Consider the following 26,596-nt stretch of genomic DNA (forward strand, 5'->3'; position numbering starts at 1 on the left):
AGAAAAACATTTTCTTTATCATGCCAACGTTTCGATCTTTATTGAGATCATCTTCAGGGCCTGGGATTTACAAACATTGTTTACATTTAACAAATAACGAAGAACACGTTCGTAACAATGATCCGACACTGCTGTGTTAACGGATATTTTACATACGACAATCAATTTTACAAACAACCATTTGGTATAGCCATGGGTAGCAACCTAGGCCCGATACTGGCAGACATAATCATGACACATCTACTAAATACAGTCATACCACAACTTCCTTTCACATTACCCTTCCTCACTACATACGTAGATGATATATTGACAGCAGTTCCCACAGATCAAATTCAAACTACATTAGATACATTTAACAGCTTTCACCCACGCCTACAATTTACACATGAAATCGAAAACAAAAAAAATACCATTTTTAGATACACTCATAATAAAACAACCAGATGGCACATTAATCACAGATTGGTATCAAAAAACAAGAAATACAGATCGCGACCTCAATTTTACATCTCACCATCCTCTTCAAACAATAAGAAACACGGCGAAGGGGTTACTTCACAGAATGATTACCCTAAGCCATGAATCATTTCACCACAAGAACGTAAAGATATACAAACAGATCCTCCATAACAATCTCTACCTTAAACACATAATTGACAGAATAATCAATAACTACAACTCAACACTAACACCATCCACTACTAATACTACATTAAGTCTATCAAATACAAACAAACCAGCATACATTTCCATGTCATTTATTCAAGGCCTATCACATAAATTAAACAAATTTCTCTCGTCCGATAACTTCAAAATAGCTTTCAAAAATTATAACACAATTCAAACACTTTTTTCCAAAATTAAAGATCCCACACCAATAACAAATAAATCTGACGTAATCTACAAAATCAACTGTTTAAACTGTCTGGCAACTTACATCGGTCTTACATCCCAATATCTGGACAAGAGAGTAAAGCAGCATATCTATGATTGCAAAAAAACCCAAGCAAAATCCTACAGCACTCGCTACCCACCATTTCGAACACAAACACAATTTCGACTTCAAAAATCCAAAAGTATTACACACAGAACAAATCAAACATAAACGTAATTTTTTAGAAATGGTTTATATCAACAAAGATAAACACAGCATCAATTACAGAACAGATACATGTAAACTCAGTCGCAGCTACGCCAATATAATTAATCAAATTCAATACAAATAACATACATATATCATCACATCACATTCCACACATCAAATACTTTCCACATAGTCTAATTTTCCAACAATTTAGCTTCCCTTTTCCTATTTATCCCTTTCTATATAATCCTGAAAGGATAATCTTGCCATTACTAACGTTTTTTCCCTTCCTCGGCTCTTTTCACCTAAAAGAAGCCGACACCTTATAGAAAAATGTCTTTTCTATACCGACTTCCTTCCCCACCCCTCCAAAATCCAATGTATATAAACATAAACAGCAAAATCTCACTGGCCCTCTTAACACGACACGCTAGAATGGCACAATTACACAGAAGACAAACACTTTGAGAAATAGAAATACTTTGATTGAATATAAAAAAATATATTTTGCATTGTATAAATTCACTTTTCCACATCCCAAATGTAATTGTTATATGTAAACAATGTTTGTAAATCCCAGGCTCTGAAGATGATCTCAATAAAGATCGAAACGTTGGCACGATAAAGAAAATGTTTTTCTGAAACCTACATCACACCAGACCGCATCTCACGATTTCGGAATAATTATCGATTAACGGTCACTAATAATCACCACACACTTCTTTTTAAATTAATTTATTATTGTTCTAACTTGTTTTATGTAGATTGGTAGATCGTTTTGGTCTGCCTGCTGTCGTTGTCTTGGTCTGTCAGACGCGTTTCGGCGTCTCGTCACTACTGAAGATGAAATAGGTCTGACAGGCCAAACCGGCAAGGTTAGGCAGACCAAAAATACTTGTCAAGACCAAGCTAGTTTCATCACTATGAAGACCTCCAAAAAGATCTCACAATTTGTTTTTATTAAATCCATTATATTTCGTGGTCCGATTGACCAAATAGCTTCTTTCAATTAATTAATCTTTATGTACGGTATTGGTTGAAATGAAAACGTTAGTGTCGCGAGCGTGATTCGAACCCACGATCTTCGGCTAAATACGCCGCTGCTCTACCACTTGAGCTATCCTGACTTCGATCCACTCGGACAACAACTTCCCATATCAACCCCACCTTTCGAATTTTCCCTCCTTTTTGCCGTTTTTCAAATGTCGCGTAACAGGATTCTATTCTCGGCGACAAATAAAATCATTCATCATGAAATTCAATTAAAAACTCTTACAACCGCCCCTCTAAAAATAAAGTATCACCGGGAATATGGTAAACGTGTGCCTTACCTCAAACTTATCGAAATGCTTGGCCAAAACCTCTTATACATTAGGTCTTTTGCAGACTGATGCATAGTTTTTTTAAGTTTTTAGTACTTAGTTTAGACTAAATTTAATACTTTTACTCAAAAACTTATCTTTATTATCAGTTATGATAAACTAAAAACCCAAAAGGTTAAGATTAAATTATGAAGGTGCGAATCTGTATTTTTCAAAATATTCCAACGTCCGTTTGGTATCGGATTTTCAGCTTTAATTATACCAATCGACTCGGAAGAGGTCAATCGATACAATCGCCTGTTGCTCATGTCCAACAGGTGAGGATAAATGACACGCCGCGATATTTCAAGTGCAACAACGTTAATTAGCGTTTGGACGAGTCGCGGGGGGCAAGGTCTCCGGTCCAACCTTCACACGCATTCCAACTAACGGATTCCACCCGGGTCAATACCACCGATTGACCAGATTAGAATATGGGGCGCGGCTAATAGTGTTTTTATTTTGCGACAAGTAATACGCGGATAAGTTTTAACCTGGGGGCCTTTTTTTGCTGAAAATGTGTAAACTGTGTTCAGTTGGTGAGTTTTTGGAATGTCTTTGAACCGCTTAACGAACTTACTACAAGATTGGTTCAATTCGTAGCCGGTTCTTGATATTTACTTTTATTTTATTTTTCTTTAGATAAAAAACAATCAGAAAGGCGTGGCAGTAAGTAGGCAAACAACGGCATCCATTTCATTACCGTTATTATTCATTTGGGGTTGATGTCATGCCCAATGATAAGCTCTGTGTACAAGTTAATCTAAAAAAAATGTAAGGAAAAGAAAACATAATATATAAGTACATATAAGCTGAACCGTGGTGATTCCGGGCGTATAAAGTTTGTAGAACTTTGGTGTCTGTTGAAAAAGTTAAACCAGTGTGTATGTTTTTTGTTCTTGACGTACCATGGTGACCCGTTATCGACCGTAATCAACCGTATTTTTAACTGTTTCCACTCGTTAATTTGTGAATCAGCCCAGATTACGAACCGTGGCCAAATTGGTTTGTTCAGCTGTGTAATAACTTTCTTATACTGAATTGTAACAACTTATCAATTTTGTGCTGTATGGCAAGAGTTTTCTGAACTTCTCGGGATGTGTGTTCAATCCACGTATTTCCTACTTGACGCGAGCGCAGGGGTTCAGTCATCATCGTAATACTATTCGTCATACATTGTAACATTTCTTCGTATAGTCTGGGAGGTGATGAACCTGAAATTTGGTCGTTAACCATTACTTTGGTCTTCCAATCTTCGCTGGATTTAACAGACACTGAGGATGGCGAAATGCCGAAACTCGTTTAACAGACCAACTCAGCAAGGATAAGTAGACCAAGATGATCCGTAAAGACCAAATCACAGATTCTTCGTGAAGGTGAGTTGGATCAAATGGGACTTGAAACAAGTTTGAGTTGCCCATGAGCCAACCTGAACTTTTTTCTCAAACAATGCTCCATCCGATTAAAGTGGGCAATCATTAACGTTGTGTTTTTAATATTAAAAACATTTAATTTCAAAAGAAAATTTACCGCAGAATTTACTTTTTTACGGACAAAGAGGTACACACATGTATTCAGGTGTTTCAAAAACCATGTCCCCTGACGCGATAATGTACCTTGGATTAAAATCTCTGTAGGTTCACCTTTCTGAAAAACCACTGGGTTCAAACGAGTACGTCGTTTTGACAGTATAAATAATGTGTGGTGATTAGTGACCGTTAATCGATAATTATTCGGAAATCGTGAGATGTGGTCTGGTGTGATGTAGGTTTCAGAAAAACATTTTCTTTATCGTGCCAACGTTTCGGTCTTTATTGAGATCATCTTCAGGGCTCAAAGTGTTTGTCTTCTGTGTAATTGTGCCATTCTTGCGTGTCGTGTTGAGAGTGCCCATTGGGCTATATATATTTCAAATCATTTACGAGCTCATTTTTTAACTGAAAGTCTATCACACTCAGTGAACAAAGTGGAGAAACTTTTAGCTCGTAGTTTCTTTTTAATATTAACAGCTGTCCATTTTTAAAAAGCCAATCTCCAAAAACAATTTGTTATACGTTACTGCCGGACCTTCGTCGACTCTTCCTTATTGGAAAGAACAAGGATAATATAAAATAATGACCGGATTTCACCGCGATCATTACATATGTACGTGTTACATAGTTTTCCCTCATCAAAGAATGTTTTTTCGTTCAGTTGCTAACCTCATGATAATGCGATTTTTCAAGGTAGGGCGGCATGTGCCCTGTCTTTATCTTTTCTTTTTCCGTGCTATAAATGATGATCGTTCAAATAACGTCAGTGGTAAATCACCGGAATAAATTCACATTCATTTTTATTATATTCAAAAGTCCATGCGGTCAAAACAGTCCAAACTGCGGAAGGAAATTCTTCAAAATGTGTACCCGGAATTTGATTGATACAAATATTCTTTGCCGATTTGTTCAAGTCGTCTCGGTGCGAGGGTGCTCAATGTTTAAAGAAAGCCGTAATTTTAAGGTCCCTGATTTCTGTTCCACTTTCGTTTAAAAGTCAGAAAAACCTTGGGCCAGGGATTACCAATTAGAGTTAGAGCGAAATAACGTAACATCAGGAAAAGTTTATTACAACGGTGAAAGGAAAGCGACTGGTATTAAGTGGCTTGAATGATACCAATGCAATAATGGTTCGAAATGAAATATGAAGAAATAAATGTATGGGCTCATAACCTAAACATTATTTGCAGTTTTCATACATATCGTGATGTTACATTTTTAGAGTGGTTTTCATTATAAATTATAAGTAAAACCTAGCATCGTTTACTTAGTTTGTACTGCTGTTCCCATGCGTGTTTTCGGTCATTTGTTCTCGACCGTTCGTGTTAAATTTAAAATATACTTTAAAAGTTATTTGTTATACTCGCGTACTTCTACGATTAGGAGAAAACAGAGGATTTCGGCAAAGATAAATTAAGTGGAACGTCAAATAGGTGTACTACACTTAAAGTCATTTTGCAGGGTACATGTCCCATGGCGGATCAAATTGTTCGAAGTACAGACAATTGACTCCGTGGCACAGTTTCGGTCTGACACTGTCCTCAAATTTGGTACTCTTCCAGAAGAGAAACAACCCTAGTTCTTTCTTATTCTCTGAATTGCAAACTTAATAATTTTCAATTATACCGAATCTCTGTGCGATAAGGCACGTTTTAATGTTTGAAAGCCTATTTTGCATTTCGGGAACAATTGGAAAGTGTGAAGTCGAGGTGAAAGCTTTGTTTTTTCTGGAATGAATTAAGATTCTCAAAACATTAGGCCCGTGGTGCTGTCCTCATAATTATTTCATAAAAACTTATAAAGGACACTTCAGTACCGATGATCCAAGTGTTTTAACAAAGGCATTGGGCCGATTTGTCGCTAAGACGATCCATAAATTGGACCTTTTGGTTATTCATCATGCCGTCGGACTCTGATCAAAGCGCTGACAATTCGAAAGTCGTTATGTGACAGTCGCCGGACTTCCTGAAACTCTGCGTCCGTCGTGGGTTACCTCAAATGGACCAGAATTAAAATGATTGTCCCCTCGGTTGCAAAGCCATTTCCCCGACGGAGAAAACCGCGAATTAACTTAATTCCATTTTTTCCAGTATGCCAGTCTTTTCCATCGCCCAGAGCCACTTTCAATTACTTAATTCGACATTGATTCAATTCTCCGCCGGGGAATCTCCTTAATGCGTCCGTCTTGCAATTAGGGAATTTAAAAAAAAAAGAGTTTCTTACCCTTAAACCTCAGGGCTTGACTAATCGAAGGACCGATGAGGAAGAAAATATAAATATCAAAATTTTTTACACGGATAGAAAAGCCCCTTTTCCCATAAGCTCTTGAAAGTTGTGAGAAAACAAGGGCCTACTTTCCGAACACGTTCTCCCCATGAACGAATCCCGGTCTTACGAAAAGCCTGGGAAATATTTTTCTTTGATTTAAAGCGAGCTGAACATCATCGATTTAATTAAATTAATTTATCTTTTTACTAATAATTTGTCGCAGTTGTGAGGAGCGGTCAAAAATGAGGTTTAGAAAAACATCTTTTTCATTTTTGTTGCCGACCTTACGACCTTTTTCGGGTCATCTTCACGGCATAAAGTGTGGTACTATTCTTGTGCTATTAGTTTGTGTGAAATTGTTGTCAATGTCAATGTCTCACAGCAATTTCACACAAAACCAATAGGGCTCCACAAGAATAGCACCACACTTTATGCCCTGATGATGACCCGAATAAAGGTCGTAAAGGTAATCAATCACTAATCAAAGATAAATACTAAAATGAATTATAAAGAATACACACCATAGCACAATAACAGCTATAACACAAAACCAAATCAAGAAAATAATAAACAAAACACACAAAAAACTCCTCAAAAACAAACACTAAATGGTCCGCATTCGCATACATTGGGAAAGAGACATTTCAACTTATTCAGCTAACTAGGGATAAAAATAGCATTAAAAACCATAAACTCAATAGCCAAATTACTAACAAGGCGACAGGTTCTTGTGTCTCGGATTTGGAACCACCTTTTTCTTGGTATTCTACACTCCAAAATATATTCTCAAATAAACAGTTTTTATAAGTTGTAATTTGTTTAAAATATTTGTTTTTACAGCGCAAAGCATATTTTATTTTTTTAATTATATTTATTATTTCATAGTAACAATTAAATTAAATTTGTTGAAGTCGTGAGGAGGGAGCGGTCAAGAATGAGGTAGTTTAGAAAAACATTTTCTTTATCGTGTCAACGTTTCGATCTTTATTGAGATCATCTTCAGGGCCTGGGATTTACAAACATTGTTTACATTTAACAAATACATATACATGTAGGATGTGGAAAAAGTGAATTTATACAATGCAAAATATATTTTTTTATATTCAATCAAAGTATTTCTACTTCTCAAAGTGTTTGTCTTCTGTGTAATTGTGCCATTCTTGCGTGTCGTGTTGAGAGGGCCAGTGAGATTTTGCTGTTTATGTTTATATACATTGGATTTTGGAGGGGTGGGGAAGGAAGTCGGTATAGAAAAGACATTTTTCTATAAGGTGTCGGCTTCTTTTAGGTGAAAAGAGCCGAGGAAGGGAAAAACCGTTGGTAATGGCAAGATTATCCTTTCAGGATTATATAGAAAGGGATAAATAGGAAAAGGGAAGCTAAATTGTTGGAACATTAGACTATGTGAAAAATATTTGATGCTGTGTTTATCTCTGTTAATATAAACCATTTCTAAAAAATCACGTTTATGTTTGTTTTGTTCTGTGTGTAATACTTTTGGATTTTTGAAGTCAAAATTGCGTTGGTGTTCAAAATGGTGGGTAGCGAGTGCTGTAGGATTTTGCTTGGGTTTTTTGCAATCATAGATATGTTGCTTTACTCTCTTGTCCAGATATTGGGATGTAAGACCGATGTAAGTTGCCGGACAGTTTCAACAGTTGATCTTGTAGATTACGTCAGATTTATTTGTTATTGGTGTGGGATCTTTAATTTTGGAAAAAAGTGTTTGAATTGTTTTATAATTTTTGAAAGCTATTTTGAAGTTATCGGATGAGAGAAATTTGTTTAATTTATGTGATAGGCCTTGAATAAATGGCATGGAAATGTATGCTGGTTTGATTGTATTCGATAGACTTAATGTAGTATTATTAGTAATAGTGGATGGTGTTAGTGTTGAGTTGTAGTTATTGATTATTATGTTAATTATGTGTTTAGGGTAAAGATTGTTATGGAGGATCTGTTTGTATATCTTTATGTTCTTGTGGTGAAATGATTCATGGCTTAGGGTAATCATTCTGTGAATTAACCCTTTGGCCGAGTTTATTATTGTATGAAGAGGATGGTGAGATGTAATGTTGAGGTAGCGATCTGTGTTTCTTGGTTAATTATATTTATTATTTCATAGTAACAACTGTACCATTAAATTTGTTGAAGTCGTGAGGAGGGAGCGGTCAAGAATGAGGTAGTTTAGAAAAACACTATTTTCATTTTTGTGTGGTAATTAGTGACCGTTAATCGGTAATTATTCAGAAATCATGAGATGCGGTCTGGTGTGATGTAGATTTCAGAAAAACATTTTCTTTATCGTGCCAACGTTTCGATCTTTATTGAGATCATTTTCAGGGCCTGAGATTTACAAACATTGTTTACATGTAACAAATACATGTAGGATGTGGAAAAAAGTGAATTTATACAATGCAAAATATATTTTTTATATTCAATCAAAGTATTTCTACTCACTCAAAGTGTTTGTCGTCTGGGTAATTGTGCCATTCTTGCGTGTCGTGTCGAGAATGCCAGTGAGCTTTTGCTGTTTTATGTTTATATATCTTAGATTTTGAAGGGGTGGGGAAGGAAGTCGGTATTGAAAAGACATTTTTGTATAAGGCGTTGGCTTCTTTGAGGTGAAAAAGCCGATCGAAACGTTGGCACGATAAAGAAAATGTTTATCTGAAATCTACATCACACCAGACCGCATCTCACGATTTCTGAATAACTATTTCCATTATTTTGCCTACGTTTCGACCTTTATTCGGGTCATCTTCAGGGCCTGGGTAAATCAAAAAACATGGAAAAAATACAATTTAAGACTACTCTGTCACAATGATATAAAAATAGCAGAATACAAATTCACGTTTCACATCATTCACACAAAACCAACATGACACCACAAGAATAGCACCACGCTTTATATGAATCATCAAATACTTGATTCAAAATTTATATGTACATCTTAAATTGGATTTTTTCCAGCCAATATACGGTTTGTATTTTACCCAGGCCTTGAAGATAACACGAAAAGAGGTCGAAACGTCGGTAAAAAAAATGAAAAAGGTGTTTTTCTAAACTACCCCATTTTTGACCGCTCCTCACGACTCCAACAAATTATTAAACAACCGTTCACTAAAAAATTGATTTTGTTATTAGCATGATAATTTTGGTGGGAGTTTGAGGTGAAGTAGTTTTTAGTCGTGCCGTTCCTACCATCCTATCCTCGCTGGTATGATCGATCTAACAATATTTCTTCGACTTTAGATTTGAAGGTAGACGTAATTCATAAATCCTATTAATCCCGATTGCGTATACTTATAGTAAAAATAAAAGATACATAAACATGCACACTTGTTTATTTGGTGTCGATTTCCAGAATGGCCGATGAAGAAATTGCGAGGTTTCGTTCGTGCGTAACAGACCGCGAGTAGGGCTCATGGAATAAAACCGTAACGGGACAAACTCGCCCTAGCCGGAGGTGTACGTAATTTAATGATATATCCGAAGCATTTCAGAGGATAATTGATCGACGCCATATAAGAGAATTATAGCGACTACGTGGTGAATGTGCGGTGAGTGGTATCAGGCGTGTCCTCTGCCTATCCGATGACTAAGGGAAGAAGCTACGCCGTTGTTATGTGATTCAAAGACCCGTTATGTTAAGTATTTCTGACTTTCCGAAAAATTCTAAAAGAATCTAAACACATTCTGATGTGAGATTTCTCCGTGTGGTCTGTGGGGTGATCTGCAATTCGGTCGTTACCGATATGACCTGCATATCCTTGCTCTTTTGATCGTTAAACCCATTTCGGCCTTTTGTCACTCCTGATGGTGGCCAATGCTTGATTGACAACGAAAATAGCTGATTCTATTCTGATCTGTAATGATGTTTTTAGGCGACCTGTTTCAAAATGGGCGGCCCTTTTTATTTTATTTGTACGGTAAAAAAATCATCGGTATTAATAAAATTCATTGTTTATTATTCAAATCCGAAAATCCGCTCGGTGAGTGCTTTCCACTGATCCCCGTCATAGGAATCATCAATTACGGCATTGCTCGCATGAATTCGTTCTAATATTATTAGTAGTTGAGGGATCCGCCTCGGTCAATGGATATGGTAATAAACGGGTTCTTCGGGAAGACGGAGACGATAAAAAAAAATAAGGACCCGCGGTCCCACCACTTACCACAAAAAGGGATGCCTTCGGGTTTCCAGGTCCCTTGTGCGGTACAGATCCTTCTTGGAGGGCCGAGCAGCTCGAAGCCAGCTTCGCATCTGTACGTCGCGATAGTGCTGACTGAGAGATCCTTCTTGGAAAATTCGACGGTGGAATGCGCGGGAGCTCCGGGATATCCACATTCTGAAACAAGAGAAAAATTACGTCAAAAAATGAAACCTAAACAACACACGATGTAGATTTATCTAAAGAAAACATCGTTGCTTGTTTATCTCATTCGTGAAAAGAAAGAAGAAAGAAAACCTTATACAATACAATTTGCTTCGTCACGCACTAACGGTCACACGGCGGTCGCTCTAGCCTAGTTGAAAACAACAATAACTACAAATAATCAATTGCTCCAGTTCCTTAATTATATTTTGTTTCTATTTAAAAATAAACAAATTTTTGTTTTAAACGAGAAATTATGATCGCCATTGACACGGATGTCTTTATTTTGCAATGATTACAGGCGAAAGATGTCCTAGTCGATTTTTCCGAAATTTTCAAAAGTAAAAGAGTTACAAATTTGCCACTTTCTGTTATACAGGATGTTCGGCTACTTGTGTTACAAATTTTGCACGTAAATTCTTCATTCAAAATGAAACCAAAAAGTCTTGATTGACTATGGTCCGAATCTCAGCAGTTTCGGAGTTATTCCACTTTTTCTGATTTTTTAAGATTTCACGGCCTTGCTTCAAATAAACAATGATAACTCCAAAACTAAAAGATTTTGGACAAATTCATTGATACCATTGAAAACTACGTTAAATTTCCAATAAGATGTGATCAATATTAAACTTGTAAACGTTCGTGGAATTAATTCTAATTAATTAATTCGTTTTAATATCGAGAATTTAAAAAAAAAAATTCAAAATTGAAAACTTACTATGGTGATTCTAAACTACTATTTCCCAACCTAGAGACCAGCAAATTTCAGAAAATGTACTCCATTTAATATCCTTTTCAGTGGCATAATTTATTTTTTAATTACTTTTTTCAAAGATTAAGAAATTGATGGAGGAAAAGAAAAAATCGTGGCTGACAGATTGGTAAAAAAAAGTTTAATAAGTTTTCATTTAAAATTATCTTAAGTTATTTTCTTTTAATTTTCCACCTAACCAATCCTTCAACCACGGATTCAACCTTTTTTCTTTTTCTTCATCAATTTCTTCATCTTTGAAAAAAGTAATTAAAAAAGCAATTACACCACCAAAAAGGATATTAAATGGAGTACGTTTTCTGAAATTTGGTCTCCAGGTTTGGAAAAAGTAGTTTAGAATCACCATAGTAAGTTTTTCAACTTAAAAAAAATATATTTTTCAAATTCTCTTCGGTTCTCGTTATTAAAACACTTATTTCACGAACGTTAACAAGTAGTTTAGAATCACCATAGTAAGTTTTTCAACTTAAAAAAAATATATTTTTCAAATTCTCTTCAGTTCTCGCTACTAAAACACTTATTTCACGAACGTTAACAAGTTTAATATTGATTACATCTTATTGGAAATGTACCGTAGTTTTCAATGGTATCAACGGATTTGCCCAAAACCTTTTAGTTTTGGAGTTATCATCGTTTATTTGAAGCAAGGCCGTGAAATCTTAAAAAATCAGAATAAGTGAAATAACTCCGAAACTGCTGAGACTCGGACCATAGCTAATCAGGACTTTTTGGTTCCTTTTTGAATGTAGAATCAACTGACAAAGTTTGTGAAGAGTAGCCGAACACCCTGTTTCATGTAATAATGAAAATATACGATCAACTATTTCTTTCTGGTCTATATTGACGGATTCATAATCATGGATTGCAGTTTCATAACAGTCGATTCGCCTTCGGTTGCATTCGACATTTCTGTCTCCAACACGGATGCGTTAAAAATTAAACATTCTTACTATTAAACATAAAGAATAACGATGAACTAGATTATCGACCTGCTGGAAACATTAAGTCTTTTCAGAGCACTGTGATCACATGTACCTGAAAAACAAAGAAAGGAGGATTGTACTGGTTTTTTAGACTTATATGAGATGCTGAGCCCCAAAAAACATAATGTACTTCTGTGCCCAAAACACCATGTTGTTTAATTCCCTATTACGGTTTAAAGCCCTGAAGATGACAGTATTAAACTGTCGAAAGCTCGGCGAAAACCGTAAGGAAGTTTTCTCTGTTTGACCTCTTCCGAAGATCCTCATAAAGAATAAGTTCAAGTCCCATTTTCACAATTTTCTATTTGTCCATAGCATAATCGTCATTTTTAAGGGACAGCCCGCCGATAACAAGGGTCTACAAGACGACCTCTTAACGACCTTGCGCACCGCGACCGATATTGGCCTAGAGCACAAAAATATAAGCCATAGCTGAAACTATCCGCAAATTGATGCAAACTTCATAAAATATATATATTAAATAAAGGGTTAAGACTTATTTAAATCACTGAAAATGGCGAAATGACAAAACGATTCTGCCAAAACAGCGAGAGCACGCAGTCCAAAACGAAACGAGCAAACTATAAATTCTAACTAAATTCATACTTCTTTCGATATTTTTGTGGTAAAAGAAAGTAATTCAATAATTCTGTAAAAGAAGGCTGAATGAGCTTAAGAAAGTTGCTTCCCTAATAATCACACTTTATATTATAAAAACAGCCAAAGTAGATATTACTTATAAAATCAGAATATAAAAACCCCCCAATCGTAATTTATATACTTAAAAAAAATTGAACGCTAGTTTATTATGAATCCAATTTGTTCCACACGTTCTCTGCGAATGGCAGGCATTGCTCGTCCATGTCCAGCCGACTACAAGACGGCATGTTGAAGACGTGACTTCACTTCTACAGTGTGGACCGGCTAAGAACGGGAAATGCCAATTAAAAAATGTGTTACGCAAATAGAAGCATTGGGATCGGCCAAGTAGTCCACCGATTTTTCCTGGTCTGCCCGCCGACAGTTTGGTCTGAGTAGGACGTGAATAACGGTACGGAAACTGTCCTAAATCTGAGGACACTCCTTGTGGGCTGGAAGCGTATTTTGTTCAAAAAAGAACCAAAGTAAAACTTTTTTTTCCCAAAAGTGCAATCTTATTGAACAGGTTGGGAACTATTGGAATGTAGTTTTTCAATTTTGATTGTTGCAAATGACAAAACTTTTTTGTTACTTTTACTTTTTACAAAAGCTGGAAAAAAGTTGATTTTTTTTGCCGAGAATCCCAGTCAGGGAAAACGAGTTTCGACCGGAAAGTAAATACAAAAAAAATCATTAGTAGTAGTGACTAGTAAATAAAAACGAGATTGGAAAAGCTTTCGACACGGAAAGCGCGATTTTTCGGGGTCTGACAAAATCAATTTCTAGCAGGCAATTAAATTTAAATTATTTTTCTAAATATCTTCTCTGTTGATTGCATTTTTTTAATTTATTGGATGGGATGTTGAACTGCAAAGTTCAGCCGCCTTCAGCTCCACCGCCTTTGGCTTGATATAGGGGTCCCATTTAAAACTGAACTTCAATGGGAATAAACAGCATTTTATTCATACTGTTTACAGTGCAACCTTCCATCCAAAAGTTCAAAGTATAAGATGAGGTGCTTAATTTTTATTACACGTGCAATTATACCACGTGGGGATTTAGGGCAGAGTTTGAGCATAGATCACAATGGGCTGATCCATTAAGAAGGGATGTGTTAGGGTAAATGCCAAAATAATATGGGATTATTAATAAACAATGGGGTAATACTGTGCAACTAGTTAATAACGATTGTACTGTGTTTTGGTCTCCGTAGAAAAATGGAAAATAAACACATCAGATTCAGCAACTCAAATGCTGAACTACTTTCTCTGCAGGTAAGAAGAATACCAAAACCTAATGTTCGGCTAAATTTACATGCATCTATTTAAAAAGATATTGAGACTCTTAAACCAGTTTATTTCCCTAAATTTAGAATAAATTTGAGTTTATTACTCCATTTGTGAGAAAATCGATCCTCCATTATATTTCAAAAACTTCCACATTTATAAATCCTCTTACGACTAATTGCCAGACTATATAATTAATGTCTGCAAGATTACTTTACAACTCCGTACTAAAACTAGTGTGAACATATGGACTATTAGAAGTCCAGAGTTCAGCCAAATAATCAAACTTCTTCCGTAATCGAACTGCACAATGAAAAATACTTCGAGAAATCCTCGACGCTCCATTTTACGTGAAATGAAACTACGTGCAAAGATTTAAACGTTCATGGCCGGTACACAGTTCTATCACTTCCCTGAGTTTACCCTTTCTAACTGTACGGTGAGGGTTTTTCATGAGTTTGATGTATCTGGCACCACTGGAGTTCGTCCATCTTTTGTGGGCCCATCCTGCAATGGAAGAGCCTGTGTTTGATCGTGTTTATTCCAAGATAACAAAAGGTTTTGTACTTATTGGTATTCCTTTAAGATCTTCCTCTGGCCAGTTTGTCTGCTTTTTCATCACCCAGAACTCCTTTGTGTCCTAGCACCTAAGATATTGTAGTGGTTTTTTCAGGTTTGAGATTGTGGATAATTTCATAATGATGCCTTCTTCTTCCAAAGGTCGGCGATCATCAGTATCATGACAATTTTAGCTATTTGTACAGCTGTCCTAAACAACTAAAAGGATGAGCCGTTAAACCACTCCCTAAAAATTTCGGAGGCAAAAGGTTGTTCTCCTTCCTGCGATGGAAGACCCTGTGTTCGATCGTGTTTATTCCAAGATAACAAAAGGTTGTGTGCCTATTGGTCTTCCTTCAAGATCTTCCTCTAGACAGTTTGTTTGCTTTTTCATCACCCAGAACTCCTTTGTGTCCTAGCACCTAAGATATTGTAGTGGTTTTTTCAGGTTTGAGATTGTGGATGAATTTCATAATGATGCCTTCTTCTTGGAGTGCCTTCTTCTTCCAAAGGTCGGCGATCATCAGTATCATGACAATTTTAGCTATTTGTACAGCTGTCCTAAACAACTGAAAGGGTGAGCCGTTAAACCACTCCCTAAAAATTTCGGAGGCAAAAGGTTGTTCTACTTCCTAGGCTACCGACCATTTGCGTCTAATTTCCCTTGCATTATTACACATATTTCATATCACTCTCCTCTCATCAAACCCAGGTATTTAAGCTTCCAGATTTTCATTTCGTAGATTAATTCCTTCTCTTTTGAAAATCACTGCAGAACCTTATTATTAATATCTTTGTCTACATAAGATATCCTAAGAGCACTTCTGTTCAGCCACGTCTCGAAGGCCTCTGTCCTTTTCAACATAAATTTAGTAACCGCGGCAGCTTCAATACCATAAGAAGGCTAGAAGACATATCATACTGACTTTAAGTTGATTGCTTATATTAGCAAAATAAATGCTTCATTTTAATGAAAATAATGCGCGCAATTTTAATAGAAGCTTTTATTTCGGAGCTGATTCATTATTGCTATTTGTCCAGGCCCCCAGATACTCCACAATCTTTCAATTACTGCAATCACCAGTAGTGCGTTCAAATCGGTTCTCTTGGTAAAAACTTTGTTTTGGTCAGACCGTAACTTAATCACGTTTACTTTTGGTGTATTCTCTGGCGGTAATGGACATTTTGTTCAAAAAGGACGTTATCACAGGTATGACTTATATTGTTTAAAGGTAATCTATTAAAACTACTCCAGCTACCTCATTTCCTAACGCGTCGTTAATGATTCCTCCGAGAACACATTAAACACCAATGGAGAAAGAATGCACCTCTGACGCACACCTCGCTTTTTTCATTATCTATTAGACTATACCAGAATTAATTGAAAAAGTCTCTTCCCTCCATATTCCACACAACCCTGCCTGCCAACAATGAAACGATGACCTAGAGATTTGCTGACAGAGACAAGGACTATTTTAACGACGTATATACTATACGTTTTGGGGAAAAAGAAGCAAGTGTAACAATATACCTTCTAAAAAGAAGCCAAACATATTTATGTACTAAAAAGAACGATTGAGCGGAGGTAATCGGATTAAATAATACGTTTCCAAAATAATTCATGCTTAACATTAATATTTATTACATGTCAGGCATAATCTTGTCATTGAAAGTAGGAAGATTATGCTGTATTAATTAATTGTTGGTATTATTATTAATTTGTCGTCGAGAATCCAATCCGATTACACGACATTTGAAACATGGCAAAAAGGAGGTGGGGTTGAGATAGGAAGTTGATGTCCGAGTGGATAGAGGTCACGATAGCTCAAGTGGTTGAGCAGCGGCGTATCTAGCCGAAGATCGTGGGTTCGAATCCCGCTCGTGCCATTAACTTTTTTTCATCTCAACTAAAAACCTTAATTAATTGTAATGTATTAATTGGTCAAGCGGACCACGAAATTACTGAATTTAAGGAATGAAGCGGTATATTTAACATGTCCAAATGGCAAAATTGTAAATTGAACATTGAAAAAACTCGAATAAATTCTTTTTTTCTCCTACTTATGCCTATCATAGTACGTCCTATTTTCTCATGCACCAAATAGCAAGGCGGTAACTATGGGATTTTGTCCAATTGAACCGCTTTTATTAAAAACCTTTCCCTGGAAAGTATAGTCCAGGTCCATTTGCATTAATTAACAACCTCTACGCGTGTGAGAATCGACTATTAAAATTTATTAACCTTTCAAAAACATCAATCGTCAATTGGCAGAAAGACAAGGAAAATATCATTCTCGACGACCAATTAAACCGCTTCTTAATTTTATATTACACAGTGAGAAAGTGATAAACGATTTAAGAGAACTTTCTTCGGTTATCGTAAAATTAGAGTAACGATGTTTTCTTATATTTCGACCTCAACAGTTTAACTCATGATTTTTCCTTCTTGAAAGTGGGATAATAGGTCATCTCAAAAAAACCACAACCAGTTTTTATCCACAACGTTTCGGATTTATTTTAATCCTTCCTCAGATGAGTTAACGCAATGGTTAAAACAGTGGTCGTCAGTCATTAATATTTTATAACAGTTTTTTTTAAAAAGAGCCAGTGTGATACATACTTAAGTCCTTCAGACTCCGAACAAACGTTTTAATATTAAAGTATATAATAATAATTAATAATAATTAAAACTTTTTTCGGAGTCTGAAGGACTTAAGTATGTACCACACTGGCTCTTTTTTAAAATAAACTGTTATAAAATATTAATGACTGACGGCCACTCTTTTAACCATTGCGTTAACTCACCTGAGGAAGGATTAAAATAAATCCTAAACGTTGTGGATAAAAACTGGTTGTGGTTTTTTTTTTAGATGACCTATTATCCCACCTTCAAGAAGGAAAAATCATAAGTTATCGAAAAATGTTAGACACGTTTTCGATCGTACTTTGGCAATGGGCACTGGGAACTTAGAAAGAAAATAATAAGTAATTTACAAAAGTTTAAATATATTTTCTGCCTTTGTTGTTATTTCATTCTATTTGTTGTTGTTTTTTTACCTAGGATAAGAAAAAATGTAGATATATAAACAGTTTCAAAACGAAAAAAATGCTTTATGTAAAGTAGTCTTTTAGGATCGGAGATAATGAAATACATAAATTTGTGACCTAGCGACGTAGCCAATTAGGTCAAAATATTTTTTTTAGTGAGAAACAAATTTGATATTCGTTTTGCGCACACCAAAAAAACACTGTATACAAATTTATATGAAAATCAAAAAATATTCCTTCCTAAAAATTTTTTTATTTTTTTTAAAGAAAATCACAACAATTGTCAATTGAAATGATTCCACTGGAAAGAGCCTACAAATTAGGCGTTATATCATCAATTTTATCTCCGTAAATAGTCAGAAGCGGTAAGAAAAAAAAATGTTCGAGGGGTTTTTGATGATTTCGACCTGATATTTCTCACTTACAATAATATCAAAAATCAACATGATATAATCCAAAAACATAAATATTCAGCGTTCCAACTTTTACCAATAATACTTAATTTGTACAAAATCCAGATGAGTTACGAACGCCAGAAATCAAAAAGAAAAACATTTCCCCCGACTTACTAATCCATCCCAAAAATGTACATTTTTTGATAGGCATGAAAATTCCCTATTAAATGTTTTAAATATTCCTTAAAACAAATCAAAATTGTTTTACAAACAAAAAATATTATACTTAACTGGAAGCGTATTTTGATTTTTGCACCTTTTGTGAATGTCGAATTTTCTTTTTATATTATTTTCCCTGCATATTATTTCCTTATCCGAGGTAAAAAAGCAAATATATTGATATATAATAACCTTGAAATACATGAAAGCAAAGTAAGAAAACCATAGTTAACAAATTTCTAGGCTGCACGGACCCATTGGCAAGAACGCTCGGGCACCAATATTTTTAGTAGAATCGCCAAAAAAGGACTAATTAAAATTTGCTATCCCGCGTCCTTAGTCTTCCCTTGTAAGTTAAAAATTAATTATTTATTAATTTTCTTTACCTACCAGAAGAACCAAGGGTGTATGTTGATGTTAACTGAATACTATTGGGTTGTCCGGAAAATAATGCAGGATTTTAAGTTTTCATTAAAAAAAATCTATATAAAATATTCTGTTTACGTTTACAGGATTACTCATTNGGAAATTATTTTGATTAAAGAACATTGCTTTAAAGTAACTAGTTTCTTTTTTTTGTTTAATACCAAAATCCTGCATTATTTTCCGGACAACCCAATACTTTTGGCTGCCTTCTATTATGTTTAAATTTATCTTTAAAAACAGCACAATTTTTTCTTTAAGCGTAGTATAAAATAACTAGAGCATTGAAATAATATTTTTCTTGCTACATCCTGCTTGGCAATATCAAAGAACAGTTGGGCTTTAAAATCTGTATGTACATTGGCACAAGTGGATTTGAGTTTATATTTTTAATATTTTAAAAGAATAAAAGCAAAATTATTTCCCGCCCGGACATTCTTTGAGTTGCATAATTTTTTCATCCTGGATCACATCAATTAGGTTGGGGTTGCGCGATCGAAATTATCATGTCACGGTGCAGATATGATTATCCAATCTTATCAAACCTTCCTACTTTCTGTAGTTATTGTTTTCGAGCTGGATATCAGGTGGTAAACACATAACGAGCAATTCGTAGCACGTAAGCGCTAATTACATCGAGGATGTAACTTGTAATTATTACTGTAAATCTTTAAAAAAGTGGAACGGAATATGCATTAAGTTGAACGATACCTCGATGTCTTTTCTTAACTATAAAACTTAAAATGGGATGAGAAACCGATACATTTCAGAATTTTTTGGAAAAAAAGTGGTTAATTTTGATAAATTATGAAGCAATGAGGTGAGGATTGCGACTTAATGGATCAGAGACGAAAAACCAACAGTTTGATAAATTATCAAAATACTTGATCGATTCATGTTGAATCACTGCTAAACAGTTCACTTATATAAAAAAATAAGATAAATGAATAAAAATGTTTTGAAAAAGGTGCAGACCACCATTCGCAAAGAGTACGGAAAACTTTTATAATAACTTAAAGAATTTATTTAATTAAATGTAAAGTAATTTCTGCGATACGGAAAGGCTTAACGTTCAACTAGCCGGAAGGTGTCGCGGACAAATGGTCAAGTCACTTTACAGTACTTTTTTCATATCATTTTCAATTAGAATTACATAGCCTAAGCCTAGATTCGAACCTCCAACCTCTAGCGTGACAAACGAGTTGGACGCCCTAACCGCGAGGGTATTAATTCAGACTTAGCAATGTTTTAATGGACTAGGAATGTTCAAACCGTTTGTGTATCTTTAACCAACTAGGCTTTCGACGAAATGCAAGGATTTCATTGGAGAATTTATTCGGGTTGTCGAATATGCAAAAACAGTTGATAAACGCCCTCGACGATAATCCCACGCATCATGAAAACATTTAACTTTATCAATTTTATCGTGAACGTCGTATTATTGAATTTACGGGCTAACAAGTTATTTATTAAATTTCTTGTGATGACCAGTAGTTCACATCATAAAATAAAAATTAATCCATATTTGCCTTAGCGGTCATAATTAACCGTTAAAGTATTCCAATTAATTATTCTTTTTATAGAAGAATATATTAGAGTTCGTGGTCTGATTGACCAAATAACTTGTTTCAATTAATTAATCTTTATGTAAGGTATTGGTTGAAATAAAAAAGTCAGTGTCACGAGCGAGATTCGAACCCACGACCCTCGGCTCAATACTGGGAAAATTCGAAAGGTGATTTCACGGTATCTCAAGCGGTAGAGCAGCGGCTATTTAGCTAGGCTATTAAATTTATCTAAGGTTTTTGGTTGAGATGAAAATTAGTGTCACGAGCTGGATTCCAACCCTTGACTTGGAAATATGGCAAAAAGGGGAACAATTCGAATGGTTGTAGAGATGAGGAGTTGGTGTCCGAGGGGATCGGAAGTCACGATAGCTCAAGTGGTTAGAGAAGCGGCGAGGTCATGGGTTCGAATTGACTAATTTTTCATGTCAACCAAAAACCTTAGATAAAAATAAAATAAAAATTTAAAAAACTTATAGGGTATCATAGTGTTATATCGCGCCCTTTAAAAACCCCCTTTGTTGCCCCTGGCATTTGCGTATGGCCGTCGCGTAACATTTGTTCAGATACAACGCACAGTTCTTCCCGTATCATGCAACGAATATAACGAATGGGTTTACAAGATACACCGGAATCAGAGTTCTCCATTACAATTTTCCAATACCTTTGCTCTTGTAAACAAATATTTCACTTTCTTCCACTCTTAGGGCCGGTTTTCTCATTTCTTTTGTAAGTTCCTTAAATGCGTTTTGTTTTTTTACTTCTTTTGAAAGACTGTGGGCTTTTCTGGTTCCATAATATCTCCTTTTTTTAAATTAATTTTCCATTAATAAAAGAATGGTCTCCTGATCCTAATCCATTTTTAAAAACAGACTTGTAAATGACGAGTAAACAGGGAATGAGTGAACCACGCAACGATGGTAGTCAACGTAGTCCAGTGTGACTCGCCCTTATCTATATCATGTTTGATTTGACGAAGAAAAATCTCCTGTCCGCCTATCTACCCTGTTGCGTCTCAACATTGCATATTTTACTACGTAGGCTGTATCCGTTACTTGAAACGCGATGGCGATACGCAACGAACAAAAGTAGTATGTGGTTACATAGCGTTCAGAGCTATTGTAACACCTGTTGTGTGCTTAGTACACCGTAGTCTCAATTCGTCGAAGAATTTGATAAATTGACCCGGTTGTAGATCCCAAAACACTTTCTACTATACAGGTCTGTCATTAAGTGTGTTGGGTTTCTTCCGCCCCATTGAAGAATCAGCATTGAGTCTGCAGTATACTGGAAAGTAACCTACTACGATTTTCCTCCGTACGGTTGTTTTTCGTTTAGATGATATTCTTACTGGTTTCTCGCTTTCACATTATCCTCTATTGCCTATTCTAGTAGGTTATCTGGTGGCATGAATTCCTAAGGTCCATCATGTTTAATTTGGTCTTGCAATTCAGAGCGTTATTTATTGTTTTTATTTTTTGTATTTGTACGAAATTTGCACCTTCATCTAGAGATGCAACAAACAAATGAATATATATTAAATTTCATTGACAAAATTTAACATTAGTACAAAAATCATATGAATACATTCATACACGCATATTCATACATATGCAATAAAAATAAATAAAATGGCGTGAAGGCTGGAAAACGCAAGTCACCCAATGCGTCCTAACCTAGTTGTTATTAAGTAGGTCCTTGGTCCGCTGTATCTATTTAGATGGCGGGGCGACCCGGCGGGATTTTGTAGGGAGAATATTTGTTGGACAAGTGGGTAGTGTGTATACTTATGGATTTACGGAATTTTGAGCAACGGGAAAGACATCCCATACAGTAACATTCCCTATGGGCCTAGGCCCTACCATCAGCTCCTGTGCCTAGGGGTAACCAATGATGGGGGCAAAATTCCTTATTACCTTCCCTATCCTTCCTTACCCTTTCCTTCCCCTCCCCCCTCTGCTTTGGCAAGGGCTTCCTAGGTTACTTAACCCGTACCCCTCAGGAACGGGTGCATCAGTAGGATGTTCGTATGAACTCCCGGGTGGGTGATCAATCCCACCTTAAAAACAAGTCTGAACCACGGGAGTAGAGTACCCAAGCGAATCTACTAAATGAGGTTGCACACGTGGTCGTTATTTGCAAGGAACTTGTAACATAGACAGAGGGTACCGGCCGACTAGAGATAAAGTGTCTTCTCTCTCTCTCTCTCTGGGGGTAGTGACCAAAACGCTGTGCAGAAACCACAAAACTACCTTTTTAAGGTACATGTATGGTTTTGCTCTTTTAAGAACTGAACTTGGCTAGCATTGTACCACATCGCTAGCCGAGGAATGTGACAAGCCCATGCATGTAAAGTATTCCCGGTGCTATCCTAGGAGAAGCTCCCTAGTCCGGACGTTAAAGATCCTCAGTCTGATCCAACTTAGTTGAGGAAAGATGGGAACATCTGTAAGGGGAAAGGATCAGTCCTTTGACAAAAGGAATTTGAAGGTCGGTGTGTAGGTTAAGCGTCGAGACGTGTTAAGGAACTTCGATGATTTTACGGAAAATTTTTGACTCCAGTGACTTAATTATTTTTGAATTGGAGAGTTTAGTTGAGTCAACAATTTTATTCCGTAGGCCCAGATGTGTCGGAGTCTTGCGTATTAACAATCTGTTCTTTAGTTAAAGTTTTGACTGTTTTACTTGAGATGATGCTCGAGTTCAGTGTTTTGATGTTGCTTGGCTGAATGACTTGCTATTCTTGTGTTTTATGACTGAATGGAGTACACGTCTCAATTGCATGGAATTGAGCTTTTAATATATCTATATCGGGGCAGAATCCTTTTGACCCAGTACCTTGTTGCGTCCTGAGTTAAGAATTAAAGAAACTGCCTACAGCTGACTCTGCATTAGCACCCTTAATTTTCGTCCACATCGCTCTCTTCTCCCTGCTCTTTTTGTTCTCTTCATTCTCCCGCCTCAGGCGTTCGTCATTCGTCCAGAGAGTCTCAACACCTTCAGACTTTGCAATATCATCTTGTGTATTTCAAAGTATACCAGTAGATTGTTTCTATTGGTATACTTTGACCGTATAACTAACTCTAACTTTGGAAACTCGAACTGTGTTAGATAGTTTATTTTAAGATGTTTAAATACACACACAAAAAATTAAATAAGGCTTATGACGTTCTCGACCATTTAGTTGACTAGTGTTACAGAAATGTCTTAATTGTTGGTATTAGAACCTACAAGTCATTGTAATGGGTCGTCTTTTAGAAATTCAAAGTCCGCTCGCTAAGTAATTGTTCACCGTGCTTGGAACATAAATGGGCTTTTTAACGGTCCCTTTATTTTTAAACAGGGGCTAAAGATTAGTGCAGACGTTCTGTGAGTTGGACATTCAGTTGGTGTAACGACAAGTTCACCAAGAGGCATCCGGATGAAAGGTCGCTTTCTAGGAAGGCTTCCACAAAAGTGCGAAGGAGGACACCGCAAAAACCGACGGATCTCCGTTCCGCTCGGATTTTCGTACTTTCTGCTCGGCATCCCGTTCGCACCATCTTTCGTCGACGACTCGCTTTCTTTACCATTTCGCCCGGCTCGGTTAGCAGTCAGGTCTCAGTAGGTCTCAACGGAGTAAAGTAATTTCTTTTAAACTTTTACCACTTGGCTGGTCAACTAAATTGAATTCTTTCGGCTGCCGCTAATAAATCTGCCGAATCTTTCAACGCTTAAATCGTTTTCCATTTCATTTCAGTCTTAAGCATAAATATTTCACTGATAACATATACTAAGTGATTAACTTTTGAAACTTTCTCAGAAATAGCCCGCAGACGTAAAATCGAATTTTAAACTTTACTTATGCCTGGGTAGACTCGTACCCCATCCCTAAAAGGTCCGGGACTTGGTCGGTTCATGTGTCCTGCATAAATCTCTTGGACCTGTTCACAAACCCCAAGATTTTGGACCATTTAATCTCGGGGAATGATTTGGTAATGTCCTCTCCTTCAAAGATTTCAAATCTAGACCTAGCGTACCTATCACACTGCGAGGTAGTGCCTTCCCGTTTCTTCTTTTATTTCGCAAAAACGGCAAAAGGGATCTGGTAGGATACCCATTATGAAGAGGTGTCTTCTCAGTGGGCAGTGGCCTATCAGGATACCTATCAGCCTCCTAATTCCCTTCCTTGAGATAGAGAAAAGCCATTTCGATTCTGCTGGTTTGATCGCCTTAACAAACTCTTCGATTTCCTGTGTCCGGGGGATAAATTCCACTCCCTAAGGAATTGTTTCATGCCCCAGTTATTAATACTCTCTTTCGCTGTGCTCATAGAGTGAGGTAATACCGGTTGTGGCCCGACAAATGCAGTATTAGAACCTTCTTTGGCTAGGCCATCCGCCTTTCATTGCCTTAGTGTCCTTTATGTGCTGGTATCCAAATAATAGTTACCTTGTTCTCAAACCTGGAAGAGATCCCATAGATAAGATCTATAGTTTCCTCCACCAGTCTAGAGGTTGACAAATATTTTTGTAATGACCTAAGACTAGCCTGACATAAGTGTTTTCCAACACACATTAATGGCCCAGATTTCCGCCTGAAAAACGGAGGTGTTATTGCCAAGAGGGGAGGAGATGCTGATTCCTAATTTTGATATGTAGATTCCTGCACCACTCCCTCTACCTTTGATAAGTGATCCATCTGTGTAGCAGTGTATGTTACGATGGTCATCATCCAAACTATTATTATAATCAAGAAAGCAGGGGTAAATTTTCGAAACAATAACGGGCGATCAGTTGCATTTTGTGGTTTTGATTTTTACATTTTACATTGATTTTGTATATTATTCTGCATAGTAAAAATAGACGTTGCTTACAATAATTAAAAGTTTAAAAAAGTTAAGTAAAAACATCAAGTTCTTTTAATACATGTCCTCCATGCAATGAAAAATATGTCCGACATATTTATCCACAGTCTTTTTATAATATTTACTCCCTAGAATTGCTACCATACCTCAATTTTCACGTCCCATAAAACAATATTCCACCATCAATTTTCACACTTCTCCCAAAAAAAGATGATGGATCTGGTAAATGACTCAACAATATAAATATTGACAATTTGTCTAAAGCCAGGTTGAAGAAGAATGTGAGAAGAACTTGTACAACAACGGTCAATTAGTGCATCTAGTATGCTTATTTGTGCGGATTTATACAGGGTGTTCGGCTACTCGTTTTACAAACTTTGCCAATAGATTGAACATTCAAAAAGAAACCAAAAAGTGCTGATTAACTACGGTCCGAATCTCAGCAGTTTCGGAGTTATTCCACTTTTCCTGATTTTTTAAGATTTCACGGCCTTGCTTCAAATAAACAATGATAATTCCAAAACTAAAAGGTTTTGGGCAAATCCGTTGATACCATTGAAAACTACGTTAAATTGCCAATAAGATGTGATCAATATTACACTTGTAAACGTTCATGGAATAAGCGTTTTAATATCGAGGACTAAAAAAAAAATTTTTTTTCAAAATTGAAAAACTTACTATGGTGATTCTAAACTACTATTTCCAAACCTAGAGACCAAATTTCAGAAAAGGTACTCCATTTAATATCCTTTTTGGTGGTGTAATAGCTTTTTTAATTACTTTTTTCAAAGATGAAGAAATTGATGAAGGAAAAGAAAAACCGTGGTTGAAGGATTGGTTAGGTGGAAAATTTAAAAAAAAACGTAAGGTAATTTTGAATGAAAAGTTATTAAACTTTTTTTACCATCTGTTAGCCACGATTTTTTCTTTTCTTCCATCAATTTCCTAATCTTGGAAAAAAGTAATTAAAAAATATATTATGCCACTAAAAAGGATATTAAATGGAGTACATTTTCTGAAATTTGCTGGTTTCTAGGTTTGGAAATAGTAGTTTAGAATCACCATAGTAAGTTTTTCAATTTTGAAAAAAAAAAATTTTTAGTTCTCGATATTATTATTCCACGAACGTTTATAAGTTTAATATTGATCACATCTTATTGGAAATTTAACGTAGTTTTCAAGGGTATCAACGGATTCGTCCAAAAACCTTTTATTTTTGGAGTTATCATTGTTTA

At 36.0% G+C, this 26,596-nt stretch overlaps 1 protein-coding gene and 1 long non-coding RNA gene across 4 annotated transcripts in view; one reads left to right on the forward strand and one right to left on the reverse strand.

Annotated features, from left to right (window-relative positions):
- The window catches only part of LOC106665979, a 90,747-nt gene that overhangs the window by 56,571 nt on the left and 7,580 nt on the right, over positions 1–26,596 (forward strand). Inside the window, exon 1 of one of the 2 annotated variants that reach the window (XR_002910166.1) lies at positions 15,924–16,075. The exons of the other annotated variant lie outside the window; for it this stretch is intronic. This is a non-coding gene — a long non-coding RNA (uncharacterized LOC106665979). Of the gene's footprint in view, positions 1–15,923; positions 16,076–26,596 lie in introns of those variants that run through there. 2 annotated transcript variants of the gene reach the window in all.
- LOC106665505 (sushi, von Willebrand factor type A, EGF and pentraxin domain-containing protein 1) overlaps positions 1–26,596 on the reverse strand; it is a 91,740-nt gene that overhangs the window by 54,298 nt on the left and 10,846 nt on the right. For both annotated transcript variants that reach the window (XR_001340316.2, XM_014392001.2), the window contains exon 2: positions 10,427–10,600. Coding sequence is in view for 1 of the 2 variants with exons in the window: in XM_014392001.2 (XP_014247487.1) it covers positions 10,427–10,600 (174 nt within the window). In the remaining variant the exon portion in view is untranslated. The remainder of the gene's footprint in view (positions 1–10,426; positions 10,601–26,596) is intronic.

Source organism: Cimex lectularius, unplaced genomic scaffold (assembly GCF_000648675.2).
Source record: "Cimex lectularius strain Harlan isolate CLEC.00 unplaced genomic scaffold, Clec_2.1 scaffold80, whole genome shotgun sequence".
In the NCBI taxonomy this organism is placed as follows: Eukaryota; Metazoa; Arthropoda; class Insecta; order Hemiptera; family Cimicidae; genus Cimex; species Cimex lectularius.